Genomic DNA, 21,589 nt, shown 5'->3' on the forward strand with positions numbered 1-21,589 from the left:
CAATTCATGGTGAAAATTATTCTAATTAGTACTTAAAATAAATATCACTTTAAGATAATAATAATATACAATAATATAATACTGTTTTAATAATGTGAACAATTCTGTCTCAAGTATTTTTTTTATGTTATTTAATATAATTTCTTAGTACTTTTTAAATGTCACACCATAGGACACATTTACAGTACTGTTGAGTAAAAAAAAAAAAAAGTGAAGTCATTGACAAAATGAGTAACCACTGCTATTTTCTGCAACTGCAGTTTTCATACTCCACAAACACACAAAGTAAAGATACTTGACAAATGTCATAAGGAAAACGGGAATAATGAAGGAAATATGATATGACACCGTGTTGAATGTAGGTGTTGACTAACTCCAGCAGTTGGCAGTAGTGCAGCATCCGGGATACAAGCTGCCGTTCAAACCCGTAGAAGAAGAAGTAGATCGAGGCGCCAAATTTTGTACCTTTCCTTCGTGAATGGAGGGAAAGAAATAGAGGAATGAATCATGAATCTTAAAGGCAAAGGTGAGGATTATTTACTCATGCTGCGTATTGTTTGCAACCTTTGCATAATACTAAAGATAGATAGTTAAATTACAAATTCATACGCCAAGGTTTACGGTCTTTTGTTGTTGTCTATATTAGCGTTTTGCTTTGAACTGAATTGTATTGTTTATGTTTCCTTGCAGCAACCGCGGAATCAAACGCCAGCAGGTAACGTTAAATAAATTAACTAATTCATTAATATAACTTTACACAGTGCTAAATGATACTGCGGTCTATAACGCAGAAAAACACGGAATGGATGTTTTTGAAGAATAAACGAGATTAATATACAGCTAACGTTCAGTACCGTTGTATAACGTACACAGAGTTTGTACTTTTTTTTTCTTTTTCTTTTTTTAAATACGATTTCTTTTTTTGTTAAGTGTTTATTACAGGTCAATCCATAAGGATATACGTTATTCTAGTCTGTTGATATGTATCTGACAGAAACAAATCCATAGCACTTTGTTCCTCATATCTTCGCTGCTCATTAAAACACATTAATTTGTCTAATTTTGACTGTGGAAGTCATGATATAGAAATATTTCGAATAATTTGTGCTCCGTTGAGACCACAGAAAAACTAAACTGTCAGCATTTACTCCAAACCTGCTGGAGTTTATTTATTTTGTTCGACACAAAATAAGATATTTGTAAGAATGTGTTCAATAAAAGAGAGAAATTAATTCAAGCAGGTTAGGAAGAACAGTAAAGGGCCGTGTTATTTAACTTTTTTTTGTTTTTGTTATTATGAACTGTCCCTTTAAATGTTCTCCAGCAGTGATGGAGATGCCATCAAGGTGTTTGTGCGTGTTCGGCCGCTGACTCAAGGCTCTGGGTTAACGACAGACGGCGATCGCAGTCTGTGTCTGACCGTGTCCTCACCTCAAACCGTCAGACTGCACTGCAAACCAGAGCCTCGGACCTTCACATACGACCATGTGGCTGACATGAACACAAGCCAGGTGAGCCAGGGCTTTATATTCATCTTCTCTAGGTGAGAATGAGTCGAGTAACCCTCTCATCACCGTTCTTCATGTCTCTCAGGAGGAGGTTTTCTCCAGTGTGGCTAAAAACATCGTGGAGTCGTGCATGAATGGATACAACGGGACCATTTTTGCATAGTGAGTTTCTGCGTGGCTTGAATTAAAATGTTCTGGAGCTGTGGCTTATTCATGATGTGGTGTGTTTGTGTTTCAGTGGACAGACGGGCTCAGGAAAGACCTTCACCATGCTGGGTAAGATGTGTCAGATGGCCTACTAGATCTTTTGTCTGTGTATGCACACACACACACACACACACACTATACAGCAGTTCCCAAAAAGTAATTGATCAAATTTAAATAAAATTAAAATATTTTATCTATTGCAAGGATGTTAAGACAAAAATTTGTTTTGCAAGATAAATATATTCAGAATATATATCGAAATATCGTCAGAATGAGAAAAAAACATCACAATAATCCACTCCACTCCAGTGCATCAGTTAATGAATTGATTAAAGCTACATATTTGTTAGAAACAAATTCATCTAGACATATTTTACTTCAAACCGTCTTCTGGCTAAAATAATATCCTCTGTCCATAGTATACATTTTTGGGTGAACTGTTTATTTCACAAATCCACCACAACAGCTGGCATCAGTCATTCGAAAATGGCTTAGGATGGTAAATTTGTTTGTTTAGATGACATTTTATGTTTTCTATTGCACTGTCAATTAAACTCGAATAACTTTTTGGGACCCCTGTGTTCGCATCTGGTCAGAGCTGTGTAAAAATGAGTCTAAATACACAGAAGTAACGTGATTGTTTTGTGTGTGCAGGTCCCTCAGAGCTGGACAATTTTTCTGATGAGCTGCGTGGTGTAATTCCTCGAAGTTTTGAGTACCTCTTCTTCCTCATCAACAGAGAGGTGGAACGAGTAAGATGGGTTTCATTAATATAATATTTCTAATTATTTTCTTCAACTCGCACAGGTTTGGAACAACTTTAGGGTGAGTATTTCTATCAACCCTCTACACTGCGACTAAATCACTCGCATATGCGAATAAATCTTTACCTGGGTGACTAAATGATGTCTAATATCAGCGAGTGGCTAATGAATTCTCAGATTTTACTCGCCAGTGTGAGTTGGAGGCTAAGTGAAAGTTTAGCACAGATATATTTTCGCTCGCCAAGCAATGATTGCTTCAGAGTTACACTCTGTCGAGCGATCTGTGATATTTCTCAGTTCATCTGAATGGATGTGCAACGCGCCTGTATATGACGTACAGTAAACTCTAGTGTAAAGGCGCATGACTCCCGCAGCACTGTCTCACACACACACACACACACACAGAGAGAGAGAGAGAGAGAGAATCGATGCACTACATGTAAACGATATACTCTGTTGTATTTTCCTGTCAAGATAACTGTAGTGGGCGGAGCTAATGAGCAAATGGCAATCTCATTGGCTGGCTGTTATCTACCTATTATCATCCTTGTATTGATTTCAGCAAATCAGTTCAAGGGAACACAGCCTGATTAATATTCATGAATTAATCCTCAGTGTATTGTATATTGTTCTTATTAGTAGAATTTGTATCATTATTATCCTATCAGTATTTTGTGATAGGTTTTAGTGTTTTATAAAACATTTTTTTTTTTTTTTATAGAAACACTGAATGACCAAAAAAGCAGTTTTATTTATAATTAATAAATTATCTATTAAATAATACTTGATTGTTATAATGCTTGACTGACTGAAAGTCAAAATCATTTATGCTCAGTGCCGGGGAGCAGTTGGGGGTTCGGTGTCTTGCTCAAAGGCACTCAGTCGTGGTATTGCCGGCTCGAGACAGAAAAACCCACAACCCTAGGGTAAGGAGTCAAACTCTCTAACCACTAGGCCACAATTTGTATATGAAAGTACCATCAGGTGCTTTTCATATACATTAGGTGCTTTTCATATACATTAGGTACTTTCGTATCTGAAAGTACCATTACATATTTTCAAATATTTAAAAAAAACTGTGCCATTTTACAAACCTATATTATATACTGTATTTATATGGCAGTCTGGTGAGTAAACTATAACAATGACTAGCCAATGGCGATTGAACTGCCAAGGTGTCTGTAGAGGGTTGTCTATAGCAGTATTCCTCTGACTTTGCTGAATGTTGACGTCATGACAAGTGCATGTTTCGCTTTCTCTTAGCTTTTGTGGGAGAATCGATACAAAGTTCAAAGTTGGATGCATTGTAACATTATGATCAGAGTTAGGGAAGCTACTGAAGTAATTACAATCTTGTGATACTCGATAAAGTTAATAATTGCATTACTTTTTTTATGGAAGAAAATGAATTTACTTAATTGAAAAAGTAAATCAGAAAATTTGTTCTAAATTCAAACGTGAAGTTACTGTACTAGTTTCTCGAAGACGCAATCTGGTTATGTAACTCACATTGGTTACAAAACATTGATGATACAAACAACATCAAAATAACTTCAGTTCAGTCTTGTGAAGTGCTTCAAAAAGTGTTTAGTTAAGTGCACATGACATTGCTCACATTGCTTTTCTTTTTCTTCTTTCCTCCTCAGTGGGTCGTATTGTTTTTAGTGTTTTTAAACATTTAATTGAATGGATTTCCGTCCTGTCTTTTTTCCTCTGTGCAGTCTGGTGGGCTGAAGAGCTTCCTCTGCAAGTGTTCATTCATTGAGATCTACAATGAGCAGATTTATGACCTGTTGGACAGTGTGTCCACCAGCCTGTTCCTGCGAGAGGACATCAAGAGGGGCGTCTTTGTAGAAGGAGCCGTGGAGAAATACGCAGCATCTGCTGCAGAGGCCTATCAGGTCAAAAGACTAATAATAAGATCTACTCATAGCTAATAAAATAAGTTTATGCATACGATTTTGGCGTTTCTGTAGTGAGCTTTGTGATTTATTTCTGTGTGCAGGTGTTGTCGATGGGATGGAGGAACAGGCGAGTGGCGTCCACCTCGATGAACCGTGAGTCCTCTCGTTCTCACGCAGTGTTCACCATGACACTGGAGTCAAAGGAGACCGCGCAGGAAGTGGTCAACATCAGGACCTCTCAGCTGAACCTGGTGGACCTTGCCGGCTCGGAGAGACAGAGGGACACGCATGCAGAGGGATCACGCCTCAAGGTGCTCTCAAAATCCTGTCAAACTTTGCTCATTTCTACCCTAATTCAACATTTCATTAGTTAGGCGTTCTTGTTTTACTGGTGACTGAAAAGTTTAAGACATGTTTGTTTCTCCACTGTTATTACTTTTACAAACTGTAACCTTTTATGCTTTAGGAGGCGAGCAGCATAAATCGGTCCCTGATGTGCCTCGGTCAGGTGATCATGGCCCTGATGGATGTGTCGAACGGGAAGAACCGTCACATTTGTTACAGAGATTCGAAACTGACCTTCCTGCTCAGGGTGAGGGCTCTTAGTGAACGTGTCTCTAAATATGCAGACGAGTAAATCGTGTCTAACTGCTGTTCGTGTAATCAGGACTCTCTGGGCGGAAACGCTAAGACGTTCATCATCGCTAACGTTCATCCTGGCTCCAAGTGCTTTGGGGAGACGCTCTCCACTCTGCAGTTCGCTCAGAGAGCCAAACTCATCAAAAATAAGGTCAGAATCATTCATCCAAACGTTCATTCGTCATCTCAAAGCTCTTGAAGAATCTGTGCCAGGAGAAGGCTAATCTGTGTGTGTGTGTGTGTGTGTGCAGGCTATGGTGAATGAAGACACTCAGGGTAATGTCAGTCAACTGCAAGCAGAAGTGAGAAAACTAAAGGAGCAGCTCGCACAAGCTCTTTCCCAAGCACGCGTCATTGAGACGACCCCATCAGACCAGCACACAGGTACACACACGTTACCGAGCTCACACAGACAGTCCATCCGTCTGGACATGATGTGCTTTCATTTCTTATTGTTTGAACTGATGTTTGTGTTGCAGCACACACCTCTGAGCTTTCCTATAAGACTCAGTTCATTCAGGCCATGAGCATCTGGAAGAAAGCACAGGAAGACAAGAAGGTGCCTTTAATGTGCAGTTGCTTGTTGAATTAAATCAATACGACTTTAATGTATGAGGCTTTGAGCACCTCGTGTCTGATCTTACCTCTGGACCATCATCCTGAGTCTAGTTGCGTGTCTTGCTCGCAGGCTCTTCAGGAGAAAGTGTCTCAGCTGGAAGCCGCCTGGGCTCAGAAGGAGAAGTTCATCCAGTCCAGCCGCATGATCCTGAAGTTCAGAGATGATCACATCGCTCAGCTGAAGAAAGAGCTTCAGACAGGCCAGAGACCGGACGCTGATCAGCAGAACCAGCAGCTGCAGGACGAGATACGGCTGCTTCGAGAGCAGGTAGATTAACTCTTTAAGATATTTAGTAGAGGAATGGATATTGAGAAACACCGGCATGTTTTAATTTGTTCGCTGTTGCGTGAGAGAGAGGCACTGAGACAGTAAATGCACCGCGTGCCGGTCTACAGCGAAGGAAGATTTGACCTATTTAAAGGGTTAAATATTTAAAGTGGAAAAGAAGAATCTATTTGTGGCAGTCAGTGTTGATTGTTGTGGTGCACCACATAAATCTAATATGTACACACATCAGTGTGTGTGTGTGTGTACGTGAAAAGTGTGTAGTGCACATAGAGGAGAGTGTGTTACTACAGGTGGTTTGTACAGGCTCACTCACCTGTGTGTAGCACACTTCGAATTGCACAGAAAAAAACTAAGGTTTGAGACCGTGTTTCTTTGATGTGGTAAGGTTGAGGGGGTGTGAGGGCTGGAGGAAGTGAGACGGTCCATGTTTCAGGAGGTAGGGGGTTTGTGTGGGGTTTCAGATGAGGGTGGGGTGATTTGAGTTCAGGGCTCTCTCAGTCTGGGGGAAAAGCTGTTGAGCAGTCTGAAGAAGCGGGCTCTGATGCTCCGGTACCGTCTTCCTGATGGTAGGAGCTGGAAGACACTGTGGGAGGGATGGGTGGGGTCCTTCCCGATACTGTTGGCTTTGCTGGAGCATTGTGTGAGGAAAGAGGGGCACCAATGATCTTTGCAGCGGTGTTCACTGTCCGCAGGAGGGTCATGCAGTCAGCAGTACTGCAGTTCCTGTATCAGACAGTGATGCAGCTGGTCAGCATGATCTCTGTGGTTCCTCTGTAGAACGTGGGGAGGATGGATGGAGGGAGACTTGCTCTCTTCAGCCTGCAGAGAAAGTGTAGGTGCTGTTGTGGCTTCTTGGAGAGTGACATGGTGTTGGTGGTCCAGGTGAGATCCTCAGTGATGTGCACCCCCAGGAGTTTAGTGCTGCTGACTCTCTCCACAGTCAAGCTGTCGATGGTCATTGGGGGTGGAAACAGTTTCTCCTGAAGTCCATCAGTCATAAAAGGTTGTTAGTGCCACACCATTCAGCCAGCTGTGCCACTTCCTCTCTGTAATGTTTCATCACAGAGAGGGTCGTGGGTCAGCAGTGTGAAGAGCAGCGGGCTGAGCACACAGCCTTGTGGGGCACCTGTCCTTAGTGTGGTAGTGCTTGAGGTGTTGTTGCCGAGGTCTTCCAGTTAGAAAATCCAGGATCCAATTACAAAGGGAGGTATGTAGGCCAAGAAGGTTTAGTTTATGAATGAGCTTTTGTGGGATTATTGTGTTGAATGTTGAGCTGAAGTCGATGAACAGCATTTTAGATGCAATTAAAAAAAAAAAGAAATTGCAAGTTCTTACAGTCTGGGAAATCTAACAATTTTGGTTAACACTGTATGTGTGTGTTTGTGTGTTTGTTGTTTTGTTAGGTGGAGCACCACCCACGGATGATGCAGTACGCGGCGGAGAACCGTGCCCTGCGGGAGGAGATTCAAGCCCTGCGTGCTCTGGATTCGGTCAAATCTGCGGTTGAGACCAAGGCTCAATCATTAACCGCGCTGGAGAAAACCTTCCTGCAGCTGCTGGAGGCTCAGAGAACGGAGGAGAGCACAGGAGGTGACGGAGGAGGAGGTGACATTTATAACCATTTGATCTGTTTGCAAACTGGTGGAGACCACTGTTGCATGAATTTGGCATCAACTGCAAAAATGGTCAAATTACACAAAGGCCCATTTAGTTTTCCTTTCTTAAAAAACCTGTATGTGTTGAAATTATTACATATTTGTATGCATTAAATAGGTCAGATCATTTAAGTTACTGTTACTGCCTTGATTCATAGCTCCGCCCATCTACTCCACCCCTGTCACTATGGAGACATTGTCATCAGTTTCGGTGGAGCGGATGAAGGTTCAGCTGCTGCAGAAACAGTCAGAGCTCACAGCAACAATTCAAGCCTTCGAGGAATTCAAGGAGGTCAACAAGTGCGTTCATGTCTCATTCATCTAACACAACTAACGCCTGTCAAATTGAGTGTAAATTAATATCATCATTCTGACCAGAATGTGAAATGTGTACTCCTCAGAAAACAGCTGGCTGAACTGGAGTCTGAGAAGCGCTACCTCGAGAAGTCCAACAAACATCTGGAGAAGATCCTCGAGGCCACTAAAGCCCACAGCAAACAGGAAGTGTGTCAACTCAACAAGATTCATGCTGAGACCATAAAGGTAAAGAGACTTTACACTGGTCTGTGTTTCATGACTTGAAGAGGAAACCTCTCATGATGACTGCTGCTCCTCAGATTTTGACCACGCCCACAAAAGCGTATAACCTGCGTAATCGACTGGTGCCGCTGTCCAGCCCAGAGCATCTGAATGGACAGGACGAGAACGTGGAGGTCGATGACATCCAGAACGAACAGCCGCCTCCTGAGATGAATGAGCTGGCCTGTGAAGCGCTCACTGAAGAACTCAAACAAATGCAGGTGTGCAAAATGGTTTCGTAGTATTGCGTAAAAATTTGAATTAATTACAGAAATTAGTATTTTCTGATGTGCACCATTTGATGTTTGGGATCAGTAGGTTTTTTCATATTTTTTTACCGAAGTTTCTTGTGCTCAAGGCTGTTTATTTGACCAGTACAGAAAAAAAACAATTATTAAAATATTATTGCAATTAAATATTTCACTTTCTATTTAAATATACTTTACAATGTAATTTATTCTCTGAGTCAAAGCTGTATTTTCAGCTTCATTCCTCCAGTCTTCAGTGTCACATGATCTTCAGAAATTATTCTAGTAGATGATTTATCATCAATGTTGGAAACAGTTGTTTTTTAATGGGGCTGTGATACTTTTTCCAGAATTCTTTGAATAAAGATTAAAAAATAAAATAAAATCTGTTTATTCAGAATAAAAATTTACAAGTAAAAGTCTGGGATCAGTATTTTTTTTTATTAATACTTTTATTAGGCAAGGGTGTTAAATGGATTAAAAGTGATAGTTACATTATAAAAAAAATGTTTTGAATAAAAAAAAGTATTAAGCAGCCCAACAATGAAAATAAATCAGCAAATTATACTCCTTTCTAAAGGATCATGTGACACTGAAGACTGGAGGAAAGATGCACTGCGTCACATAAATTATATTTTAAAGTATAATAAAGTAGGAAACCAATATTAGAAATTGCAATATTATTCGACAATATTACTGGGGTGGGGGGGTTCTGTATTTTTTTTTTTTTAGCCTTGATGAGCGTAAGAGTCTTCATTAAAAACATTTAAAATCTTACTGATGCCAAACGTTTACGGTAGTGTAGTAATTTCATGTCGCGAATTTCTCTAGATGTTGTGGGGAATCTGTCTGAAGTTTTTGGTTTGGTTTTAGGAACAGGTTCTCCGTGTTCAGGGCATGTTAGACGAGGAGGAAGCCAAAAACATGAAGCTGCTTCAACAAATCGGAAAGCTGGAAGAACAGGTTACGATAGGAGCCGAGAGGTCCAGTCGCTCGGAGGAGGTGTGTTTGCATTAGTGTTTCTGTCTGGTGTCCTCGTTCCTGCGTGCATGGGTGTGATGTTGCTCTCTAACTGTAGATGTTCGGCGCTGAGCGACACTCACTGCTGGAAGAACAGGTGCGTCTGCAGGAGCGAGTCCAGACGCTGGAACAGCAGCTGGAAGATGAAACGAGAGAGATGGACAGTGAGTCTTGAGCTGATGTTACCTTAACTGTTTCATGCTGGTACCTACCCTGATGAAATAAGCATGCATTGATGTAGAGCTACCAGTCCAGTAAGTGAGTAGTATGTTGATTTGGTATCAGCTGATGGCTGTTTGCTGTGACTGCTCTGCAGTGCTGCGGGTGGAGGTGCGAGATCTGCGTGTGGTCTTGCAGTCGTCTGATAAGGAGCTGGAGGCTGCACGGACAGATCTGCAGCAGCAGAGAGCAGAGCACGAGAGAGAGACCACAGATCTGTCCAAGAGCCTGATCAGCACACAGCTGCAGCTGGACACTGTCAAGTACAAACACACACTGACACCACTGATCCTCTAACGATAGCACGTATACCGTATTTTTCAGACTATAAGTCGCACCTGAGTATAAGTCGCATCAGTCCAAAAATACGTCATGATGAGGAAAAAAAACATATAAGTCGCACTTGACTATAAGTCACATTTATTTAGAACCATGAACCAAGAGAAAACATTTCCGTCTACAGCCGCTAGAGGGCGCTCTATGTGTTCAGTGTAGACTACAGGAGCACTGAGCAGCATAGAGCGCCCTCTCGCGGCTGGAGACGGTAATTTTTTCTCTTGGTTCATTTCTCTTAGTTAATTTCAAATTAATTTTGATAAGTCGCACCTGACTATAAGTGGCAGGACCAGCCAAACTATGAAAAAAAGTGCGACTTACAGTCCGGAAAATCCAGAGCATCACGTACGTGAGCTTCTTCAAATCAGCGGGTGTTCGTTTGGTAACAGACACTTGTGACACTGACACACAGGGATTAGGATTGTGGACGCCTCAAAAAAAAAAAAAAAAGCTATAAAACTAGACCCACATCAAAACTGACCTGAGGGATCTGTTCAATTGAGTGTGTTATAAAAGATACAAATGGTTCCTATACAGTTGCTGTTCGAGCCGAGGCAAAAAGGGCATCGTTGTTCATAAGCGTTTTGTTCCCATACCATATTAACAAAAAATGTTTATGACACTAACAATACTAAAAGCATCGGTTGTAGTGGTCAACCGATATATCGGCCAATATTTGGCATTTTCAAATATCGTCGTCGGACGTTTTGTTTTTCTGCTTGGCCTATGTGTTTGAGGTGGGACTTTTATTTTGACGGCCTGAGTGAGGACACAGTTCTGTCTTATACAGATAGAAGTCTGTCTAATAATCAGATTGAACAGTTAAACAAATAAATTAATTTATACAGTAAGTATAATAAGAATTGGTTTTATATTAGGCCTGTTAGTAATAGAAAGGCAAACGTTATAATACTTTCTCATTTGCCGTCAGCATTAAGCAAATACGCATCTATATAATTTAAACAAATCTTTGATTGACTAATGACCATTTAATTTCACAAACCTTGGCAAGTTACTTGAATCCAGCTGTGAGATCTTGTGAAGTGTGTATCCTTCATGATCACGTGTTCTCTGTGTGACGTCAGTCCGTGTGAAACTATAAACTCATGATTTCAAATGATGCTGAGCGTGTGCTGTATGTGGTCTCAGGCTGGAGTGGACGCAGGTTTTGGAGAAGCAGCGTGATCTTCAGGACATGTACGACACACTGCAGGCCGAGTTTCAGTTCGAGATGGATCAACACACACAGCAGATGGAGCTCAAGAGCCGAGAGTGCTCCGAGATGCAGAGCAAGATCCATGTCAGTGTTCATTCTCACTCTCACTGTCACTGTCACTCGTTCTGAAGCGGGTTGGTTTTCTCATTCTGTGGGAAATGTGTTGTTTGTAGGAGTTGCTGCACGCTCTTGAGGAAGAGAAAGAGCAGAATAGCAGTGTGAGATCCCAGCTGACCGCACACAGAGAGAGCGTGTCCAAGTGAGTGAGAGACACACACACATCAAACACAGAGGAGATGTGTGTGTGTGGACAAGGGACTTGGTTTAACTCTAAACAGTGTTGTTTACAGTTGTCCCAAAAGAAACTAGACGCTTCAGTCATGCTTAAGTAAAATGGTATTTAATTTAGGTTTAATATTTAGTTGATAAAGATTGAATCCAGTGTTTGGTAATAATATAAGCAGTTTTTGTTTGCTGGTCATTTTAACTAGAAACGATAATAGAGGATTCTCTCCATAGCTCGGTGTTCAAACACTCTTTCCAGCAGCTGTACCTGTATACACTTGTCGTTTGCATGAGTAAAAGCATATGTTGATGTCAAGTGTGTATTTCAGAGAGCTTGTGCAGTCTGTAGAAGAGAATGCCTCACTGAAGAAACATGTTACCGAGCTGACCAACAAAAATCAGCAGCAGGTGCAGTGTGTGTCTCTGGACACAGTTGTGTGTGATTTCTAATTTGCATAACATGTTTTTCTGCTGTGTTGCATGACTTCTAGATGTCTTTTTGGTTCTGATGTGTTTACTGTGTGTGTGTGTGTAGAGCGATGAGATCAGTGCTCTACAGCAGAGTGTGTGTTCATCCAACATGACGATCAACAGCCTCAAGCAGAAGATCGAACAGGACAAAGTGAGAACATTTAACATTTAACACCAATGTAATATCTCACTTATTGCTGTAATGGTTCATGTTAACCACAGTTAAGAGTGTCCAAGTAATTTGTTTTAGTGAGGTTTATGCTTAAATAAATTATGCTGTAGTATTACTAATGATTTAAATTTACATAATAATTTATTCGTTCCAGTACATCATTTTAATGTCAACACATTGTCTGAAATAAGACAACCACTGCAGGCATTTCCAAAGTGTTATTGATATTGTGCACGAGCAGCGTATGATTAGTCATTAGGGTGGATTAATACATTCTTACATTTATTGAAAATGACATGATTCATGCAATCATAGTTTATCTTATTAGGCTTTCTGATGAAGTTGATGTTTATATTGACGTCCATCTAAGAATACTGTCATTACATTTAAAATGTGTGTGTGTGTGTGTGTGTGTGTGTGTGTGTGTGTGTGTGTAGGACGTGGTGCTGGAGTTGATGCAGGAGACCAGAGATCTTCGAAGCGAGGTGGCTGAAAAAGATCAGACTGTGTGTTTGCTGCGAGGAGAGATCTCGGACATCACTGTGAGTATCTCTAGCCCTGCACATCCATGTGATTGTGATATAACTTATATTTGAACAAGATGAACTCAGACTTGCATGTTCAACAGGGTTTCAGCTCAGCTCTTTCCGTAATGTAGACAGAGCACAATGTTGTCAGGTTAAATTAAACATTTTATTAAACAGTAAACAGGCAAATATTGCAGACAATTAGTAGAAATCATGCTTAAAATATGGTTTATGGTGCAGCACTGAACCAGCAATGAACAGACTGGAGTTAAATAATGACAATATTGTCTTTTAGATCAGCCTTACAGCAGAATCTGAACTGTTACATAATTGATTATTTTCCTGTTTATCAATGTGACACTGCTTTGACGATCTATATTGTATAAAGTGCCTTAGAAGATGACTGTGCGCTCACAGTGCCTAAGGAGGTTTGTATTGATATCGTGTGTGTTGTTACCCACAGGGGAAGTACAGCACTGTGTGCACTGAGAAAGAGCAGATGAAGGAGCTCATGACACACATGCAGAGCGAACTACAGGAGCTGCGAGAAGCTTCAGAGAGACGCCTGGCTTCTGACCGTGTAGAGGTATGTGTGTTCCTGGGTTTGAGTTTTGAGTTTGTGTCAAAAGACTAAACTAAAGTGTGTGTGTGTGTGTGTGTGTCACAGCTGGAGCTGCTTCAGGAAGATCTGTCCTACGCTACAGATGAAGTGGAGAGACTCAGTAAAGTGGTGGAGGAGCAGGCTGCTTTACTGGACACTTCCCGGACCCTGAACACAGAGAAGGAGAACGATATAAACTCCCTGAAAGAACAGGTGCTCCTCCTGTCTCAAATTCATGCTACAGCTTTTAAATCAAATATGAGCTGATGTAGAGACCGTGGGTCAGTCACTGTCAGCATCTCTCTGGACTGCTCGAGTCTGACTGATGCTCATTATCTTGTATGATAAACTCTAAACTAGTGGTTCTCAACAGGTTCCTTGAAAACCAAAAATGGGTGTCAGTACTAGACTGCAAGCAAACAGCAACGTGAAGTGCAAAACAGAATCGTTTTATAGTTAGAATAATTGTATTTGTCAACTTGTAAGAGGGAGAAGACATTGAAGGTCATGCATCTAGTCAGACAGTATTTGGTTTAAGGCTGGAAATTACATTTCATGACTTTAAAGATCGGAACAGATGTGAAAACCTACTCTAAAGTCCGGTAGTGTGTGATCCTCAGTCATTTAAAGTCGTTCTGATTACAAACTCAAGCAGGCTTTTTTCTAGGAGCCGCGTGACAAGTGAAAACAGCGTGTGTGCATCTCAATCAGCTCGTGAATCAGTACATGTATTCTCTGGCTCTGTGCACATTTTTGGCAGTGATTACTGATCTGTGTATTATTTATGTAACATGATGTGATGTTTTTTGTGTGCACACAGGTGGAAGAGCTGAATGATCAGATTAACCTTCTGAGAGCGAGAGAATCTGTCAGTCAACCTCCAGAAGCTGCCACTCCCAAAGGAAAAACACAGGTGTGTATCTGCTGAACCATATTTGTGGGTCAAACTTGTATCTATATGTGAGCTGAACCTGAGGAAATCTCACAAAACCACCTCTTGGGGATGTCATCATTTGTAGAAGTAAACAAGGTTTGTTGTTGTTTTGTAAATTGTAAAAACACAGAATGCTATCTCTTTAAGGCCCGTTCACACCAAGGACGATAACTATAAAGATAACGATGAAGATATTTATCAATAATTTAAAGCAGCAGATGCACGTGCACTTAAAATAAACAGATAATATCGTTCACTGGTGTGAACGTTATATCGTTATCTTTTTTAGTTATCGTTCTTGGTGTGAACTGGCCTTACGGCTGTGATTCATGGTAAAGTTAAGTTAATGCGGTATCCCGTTTTTCTTCTATCGGAGTACGTTCATAAACAGCTAAAGCATAAACCACTCGACCCAGGTAGTTTTTTGCCTCTTCCGCTGATTTTGCACGGCATGTTAATGCATTAACCGGTTTTCTGTCGGCTTATTGAAGAGTGTGTGTTTAATGAGTGTCAGGAATGCATCGTTAGTGCAGAGTTAAGTGTAAGAGTTTACATGGTTTACTTGCGTTTGTCACTTATATGCATGAACACGGGGGAAAACTGTTTTTTTAATAAGCTGATTTTTGTGAGTTATGTGCATGTAAAGGTGCTTATTGCCTGTGCTTTCAGACGCCGCACACCCCTTGTGGCTTTGGCTCAAATCTGTCTCAGGTGCTGGAGATTCAGGAGAGAGAGCTGGAGAGCCGACGCTCCTCTATGATCACTATGGAGGTTCTGCTACAGGAGCTCAATGCAGAACGCACAGCCAAGAACCAAGAGATCGACCGATTGAAGGTAAGCTCATGCACACGCAGTTCAGCAAACATACAGTGGGAATTATTAAATAATCTGTCAATAAATGTAATAAATCCATTCATTAGTTAATAGATACTTATGTATTTTTATTGTGTAAATTATACATTCTTATTGCAATGTGCCCAAAATTTTATATTGAGTTTTGTTTTTTTGTAAAAGTTATCATGAGGTTCACTCGTGCACGTTTGCTTGTGCATCTGTAGGCCCAGCTGAATGAAAAAGAGATCGTGCGAATGGAGATTCAAACGCTGTTGGACAAGTTTTACGCCGTCCAGAATCAGCGCAATCAGAGCGGTGGTGCACAAGAGTAAGAACCGGTCCCTCACACTTGTTCATGCGTGTGTTTTCTGTCCCTACAATTAAACCTTTTATTTGTCTTTATAGAGATGTGAGGGAGGCCACACACATTTCTGTTTTGAGGGAACTAGAAGAGGAGAAAAAAATAAAAGTATGTCAAGGCAAGACCTTAAAAATCTCTACGAATTGGTTTGCATCATCTCTCTGAAGTTAGAAATAAAATAAAAATAATTGCATAAAAAAATTACGTTATTTGTCCTTTTGAAACAAATATTTATTTGTGAAATCCTAAGGTGAATCTTATTTTGTTTTCACAGAACTCCCTGATGATGCAGTTGTCTGAAGCACAGACAGCGTAAGTGAGCTGATATTTGTTGCAATCCTTTAGATTATCTGAAGCTGAATGAGAACATTTTTTTTTTTAAGTTTTGACGGAGCTCGACAGAGGCCGTCATATCATATTGAGAGGACAGAGCATGCGAGGTCGGGAATGTCCAGGTTATAGAATCTGACAAAAGTGGATGGCTAGGACCAGCCGGCCGCCTCACAGATATCTTTGATAAAGACACCACTAGACCAGGCCCACGAAGAGGCCATCCCTCTATTGGAGTGGGGCAATCCAGGCCCATAGAGGAGTAACATAGAGTGATAGCGTCTACTAACCAACGGGAGAGTGAAAGTAGTGACATTTGCCAAGTATGGTAACCCATACTCTGAATTGCTACTCTGCATTTAACCCATCCAAGTGCACACACACAGCAGTGAGAAGTAAACACACACCTGGAGCAGTGGGCAACTATATATCCAGCGTCTGGGGAGCAACTGGGGGTTCAGTGCCTTGCTCAAGGGCACTTCAGTCATGAGTATTGAGAGTGGAAGAGAGCGCTGTTCATTCACTCCCTCCCCCCTACAACTCCTGCCAGCACAGAGACTCGAACCTGTGACCTTCAGGTTACAGGTCCAGCTCTAAGCATTAGGCCACAGCTGCCCCTAACTGAGAGGAGCTGCTTTGAGACCAAAGACCCCTTGGTGCGGCCGCCAAAGCAGACTAAAAGCTGGTCAGATTACCGGAATGGCTGTGATTTCTCAATGTAGGTCCTCAATGCGAGTGATTCCAGCTCTCGCTCGTCCAACAAGGAAGGCAGCGCTGAGAGGGAAATGACATGTGCTCTGAACGAACGTTTATGGAAAGCCTGAATAGCTCAGAGGACCAAACTTGGCTCCTCCAGAGTGGGGCCACCAGGAGGACTCTGTGCTTATCTTCCCTGACTCGTCTGATGACCTGAGGGATCAGAGCGATCGGGGGAAAAGCGTAAAGAAGCAGGCTGGGCCAGTTGTGGGCCAGCGCATCTGTGTATTCCTCATCCAAGAGGTGCTTTGCCAGTGTACAGAGGCGGCTGGACGAAAGGCCACCTTGATGATTGATGTAGAAAACCACGGCATTTCAGCAAAGAGATCCAGCTAAGAAAAGTCATCGCTGAAGGAGAGAGATCTGGAATCCTATAGCGAATTGCCTGGTTATAAAGCCATATGTTATTCTGTTGATACTTTTGAAAAAGGGTTTAATCAAGTGAATCCGAACATGGTTCTAAAATTTCTAGAGGAAATAGATTTTATACATCTTTTCTAGTCTTCCTTTGATTGCACTTTATTCTCGCCATGAATATAGCCTCAGAAACTGGTATGGCGTTTAAAAGAAAAAAAGATATAGCGATATGCTCCGACCATTTTGGCGGGCTTTGGCCCGCTGCATCGCCATAGGCTCGCACAGCTACGCCGCGCCGTCATTGGTTCAAAATGTTTTCCAGTGTGAACCAATGGCTATGCAGTTGCACTGTGCTATTGAAAAAGGCTTCAGCATTGAGGAAAAAGCAGCTTTTCCCCATACGCAGTATGAGTGAAGTATCGAAAGAGAACAATACCATTTGTATTCCATTATTACAACAGTTTTTCCATTCAATATTGTGTATTAAATATATGAATTGCCATAAAACTCCTGTTAAATACTAATCTTCTGTGTGTGTTACAGGCTGCAGTGTAATGAAAGCACTCTTGTCCAGTCTCAGACGTGTGTGCAGGAACTGACCACTGAACTTAGGAACCGCTGCCTGGAGCTGCGGGAGCTGCGGCAGAAAGACCATCAGCAGGAGAAACTGCAGCAGGTCAGAGAGAAAGAAACGGCTCCATTCACACTACACAGGCTTAACTTAAGAAACGCTTAATGTGACTCAGTGCATTAGCGATATTAAAAGACCAAACTGCACACACACACAAACATTACTGTGATAGTATAGGCTGATAACAGCAGCAACCGTACTGTTCCTGACTTCAAAAGCTTCAGGTTGCCTCTTATTTAACGCAAACTAAATGAATAAATGTTTTGCTAGAGAACTAGAGTTGTTTAGTTTGTAATAGATATACGTCTGTACTGTGAAGCGTTTCAAAAACATTTGACATCCAACTCACATTAACAGGGGAACATCCGATCTGCACGGATCTGATTAATCTCAGATTTATTTCTACTTATGAACGAGGCCTGAAACCGATCTGAGAAGATCAGAATATCAAAATCTTCTTCTGTAGCTCTCAATTCCCAACAGTGAGGGAACTTGAGGGGAACAGTGCCTTTAAGCGCATGTTAAAGTAAACTTAAAATGAACTTCATTTTGAACCCTAGTGGTGTCTTGCAGGAAATCGAGGTTCTGCGGAAGCAGGTGGACCATCTGACCGAGGAGAACGGGAAACTGTTGGGCCATCAGAACCCCAAGCAGAAGATTGAGTACCTGGTCAAACTGAAAAAGGAGATCACCAAACTACAAGAGGTCAGATTGAATACGCAGAGTAGATCGTAGATGTTTAAATGGTAAAAACCATAACACATAAATTGGCAGCTGTAGTCCCACTAGAGAGTTGAAAAGGACAAATGTCTTTTTCATAGAGGCATAATCACTCTAAATATGGTGATTACATTTTATTGTTTCACAAGGTTTTTTTTTTATGATTTAAGGTATTTAAGGATCCTGACAAACCAACATCAGAACCATATTACAGAGTTTGCCCAGCTGACCAATCACAGCACACACTGGCCCAGCTGACCAATCACAGCACACACTGGCCCAGCTGACCAATATCACAACACACACTGGCCCAGCTGACCAATATCACAACACACACTGGCCCAGCTGACCAATCACAGCACACACTGGCCCAGCTGACCAATATCACAGCACACACTGGCCCAGCTGACCAATATCACAGCACACACTGGCCCAGCTGACCAATCACAGCACACACTGGCCCAGCTGACCAATATCACAACACACACTGGCCCAGCTGACCAACCACAGCACACACTGGCCCAGCTGACCAATATCACAACACACACTGGCCCAGCTGACCAATATCACAACACACACTGGCCCAGCTGACCAATCACAACACACACTGGCCCAGCTGACCAATATCACAACGCACACTGGCCCAGCTGACCAATCACAACACACACTGGCCCAGCTGACCAATATCACAGCACACACTGGCCCAGCTGACCAATATCACAACACACACTGGCCCAGCTGACCAATATCACAACACACACTGGCCCAGCTGACCAACCACAGCACACACTGGCCCAGCTGACCAATATCACAACACACACTGGCCCAGCTGACCAATATCACAACACACACTGGCCCAGCTGACCAATCACAACACACACTGGCCCAGCTGACCAACCACAGCACACACTGGCCCAGCTGACCAATATCACAACACACACTGGCCCAGCTGACCAATATCACAACACACACTGGCCCAGCTGACCAATATCACAACACACACTGGCCCAGCTGACCAACCACAGCACACACTGGCCCAGCTGACCAATATCACAACACACACTGGCCCAGCTGACCAATATCACAACACACACTGGCCCAGCTGACCAACCACAGCACACACTGGCCCAGCTGACCAATATCACAACACACACTGGCCCAGCTGACCAATATCACAACACACACTGGCCCAGCTGACCAATCACAACACACACTGGCCCAGCTGACCAACCACAGCACACACTGGCCCAGCTGACCAATATCACAACACACACTGGCCCAGCTGACCAATATCACAACACACACTGGCCCAGCTGACCAATATCACAACACACACTGGCCCAGCTGACCAACCACAGCACACACTGGCCCAGCTGACCAATATCACAACACACACTGGCCCAGCTGACCAATATCACAACACACACTGGCCCAGCTGACCAACCACAGCACACACTGGCCCAGCTGACCAATATCACAACACACACTGGCCCAGCTGACCAATATCACAACACACACTGGCCCAGCTGACCAATCACAACACACACTGGCCCAGCTGACCAATATCACAACACACACTGGCCCAGCTGACCAATATCACAACACACACTGGCCCAGCTGACCAATCACAACACACACTGGCCCAGCTGACCAATATCACAACACACACTGGCCCAGCTGACCAATCACAACACACACTGGCCCAGCTGACCAATATCACAGCACACACTGGCCCAGCTGACCAATATCACAACACACACTGGCCCAGCTGACCAATCACAACACACACTGGCCCAGCTGACCAATATCACAACACACACTGGCCCAGCTGACCAATCACAACACACACTGGCCCAGCTGACCAATCACAACACACACTGGCCCAGCTGACCAATATCACAACACACACTGGCCCAGCTGACCAATATCACAGCACACACTGGCCCAGCTGACCAATCACAACACACACTGGCCCAGCTGACCAATATCACAGCACACACTGGCCCAGCTGACCAATCACAACACACACTGACCCAGCTGACCAATATCACAGCACACACTGACCCAGCTGACCAATATCACAGCACACACTGACCCAGCTGACCAATATCACAGCACACACTGGCCCAGCTGACCAATATCACAGCACACACTGGCCCAGCTGACCAATCACAACACACACTGGCCCAGCTGACCAATATCACAGCACACACTGACCCAGCTGACCAATATCACAGCACACACTGACCCAGCTGACCAATATCACAGCACACACTGGCCCAGCTGACCAATCACAACACACACTGGCCCAGCTGACCAATATCACAACACACACTGGCCCAGCTGACCAATCACAACACACACTGGCCCAGCTGACCAATCACAGCACACACTGACCCAGCTGACCAATATCACAACACACACTGGCCCAGCTGACCAATATCACAGCACACACTGGCCCAGCTGACCAATCACAGCACACACTGGCCCAGCTGACCAATCACAGCACACACTCCAGAAGGCGGGCCTTCTTTTAATACAGGAACTAATCAAGACATTCATGCCAGACTGGGATGTTGTAATGTAAAATATGTGAAAAATAGTTTTTTCTAAAATCTTGGTATGAGAACCTGAATCAAGTACACCCCCAAAACAAAATCAAGACTTTGTAAAGGAGCATAATAGGACCCTTTAACTAATGACTTATGACTCTGTTTCTGTTTTCAGGAAAATGCCAAACTCCGGCAGTGTCTTCATATGGAAGAAAGTCCTAACACGAGCCAGTAACATGGACCTAAAAAACTAAATGAGATTAGATTCAATCACTTTTTAGATGTAATTTTTGGATGTGTATGTTGATTTTATGTGTTTGATTTGTCATAGTCACTTCAATTTTATTTTTTTATCCCTTTCTGTTCTAAATGTTAGCTCTTTGTGTACAATTTATTAATTGGAACCTTTTAAAAGAAATTAAAGCAATTAAAAATAGAAAAGTGTGTAACTGCTATTTGGGGGGATAAAAATGTGTGTGTGTGTGTGTGTGCATATATATATATATATATATATATATATATATATATTTATTATATGAAAAGTGTCTGTAATATGCTATGCCGAACTACACAAAAACGCTAGTCTCTGAAATGTTCCTGTTCAGAAAGATGTTCACACAAAATGAAAAATAAAAGTTTCATGAATTTGCTCAGACAAAACAGTTTTGCCTAAAGGGGCAGAACCATAAGTGGAAGTACCAATTATCTGCTTTTAATCCGTTTCTGGTGATTTTGGAAAATTCTCCTTTACTTTAAACACTCCTTTACTGTAGTCAGTTGAGACATGACTTAAAAAGTGCATTCAGCTTAAAGTATGATGTGCAGTGATGCAGCTGCTTATCGAGGATGTGTAAAG

The 21,589-nt window shown here is 42.3% G+C and overlaps 1 protein-coding gene across 4 annotated transcripts; it reads left to right on the top strand.

Annotated features, from left to right (window-relative positions):
* Positions 1–378: 378 nt before the first annotated feature.
* On the top strand, positions 379–21,174 carry kif15 (kinesin family member 15). 4 transcript variants are annotated; one of them, XM_052544085.1, is made up of 35 exons: positions 379–526; positions 691–715; positions 1,328–1,511; positions 1,594–1,670; positions 1,747–1,784; positions 2,370–2,467; positions 4,201–4,380; positions 4,485–4,694; positions 4,850–4,975; positions 5,051–5,173; positions 5,274–5,406; positions 5,502–5,581; positions 5,711–5,908; positions 7,333–7,534; positions 7,743–7,884; positions 7,986–8,127; positions 8,202–8,384; positions 9,285–9,413; positions 9,490–9,595; positions 9,748–9,913; positions 11,136–11,286; positions 11,376–11,461; positions 11,817–11,895; positions 12,023–12,109; positions 12,568–12,672; positions 13,121–13,243; positions 13,325–13,471; positions 14,079–14,171; positions 14,862–15,026; positions 15,251–15,354; positions 15,432–15,495; positions 15,662–15,699; positions 17,374–17,506; positions 18,035–18,166; positions 20,909–21,174. In XM_052544085.1, exons 1-35 carry the CDS (start codon positions 508–510, stop codon positions 20,966–20,968), a joined length of 4,128 nt encoding a protein of 1,375 aa, XP_052400045.1. In that variant the 5' UTR covers positions 379–507; the 3' UTR covers positions 20,969–21,174. The 4 variants fall into 4 exon arrangements, with proteins under 4 accessions (XP_052400045.1, XP_052400048.1, XP_052400044.1 ...); XM_052544088.1 differs by having other exon boundaries at positions 7,333–7,519; XM_052544084.1 differs by having other exon boundaries at positions 386–526; positions 1,325–1,511.
* The last annotated feature ends 415 nt before the right edge of the window (positions 21,175–21,589 follow it).

This window comes from Carassius gibelio, chromosome A25 (genome assembly GCF_023724105.1).
Source record: "Carassius gibelio isolate Cgi1373 ecotype wild population from Czech Republic chromosome A25, carGib1.2-hapl.c, whole genome shotgun sequence".
Taxonomy (NCBI): domain Eukaryota; kingdom Metazoa; phylum Chordata; class Actinopteri; order Cypriniformes; family Cyprinidae; genus Carassius; species Carassius gibelio.

Bases quoted from the DNA above. Each gene is read 5' to 3' on its own strand.
- kif15 (XM_052544084.1), top strand. The intron at 8,128-8,201 runs GTAAAGAGACTT...GCTGCTCCTCAG, and splicing joins TTCATGCTGAGACCATAAAG to ATTTTGACCACGCCCACAAA. The intron at 9,596-9,747 runs GTGAGTCTTGAG...ACTGCTCTGCAG, and splicing joins TGAAACGAGAGAGATGGACA to TGCTGCGGGTGGAGGTGCGA.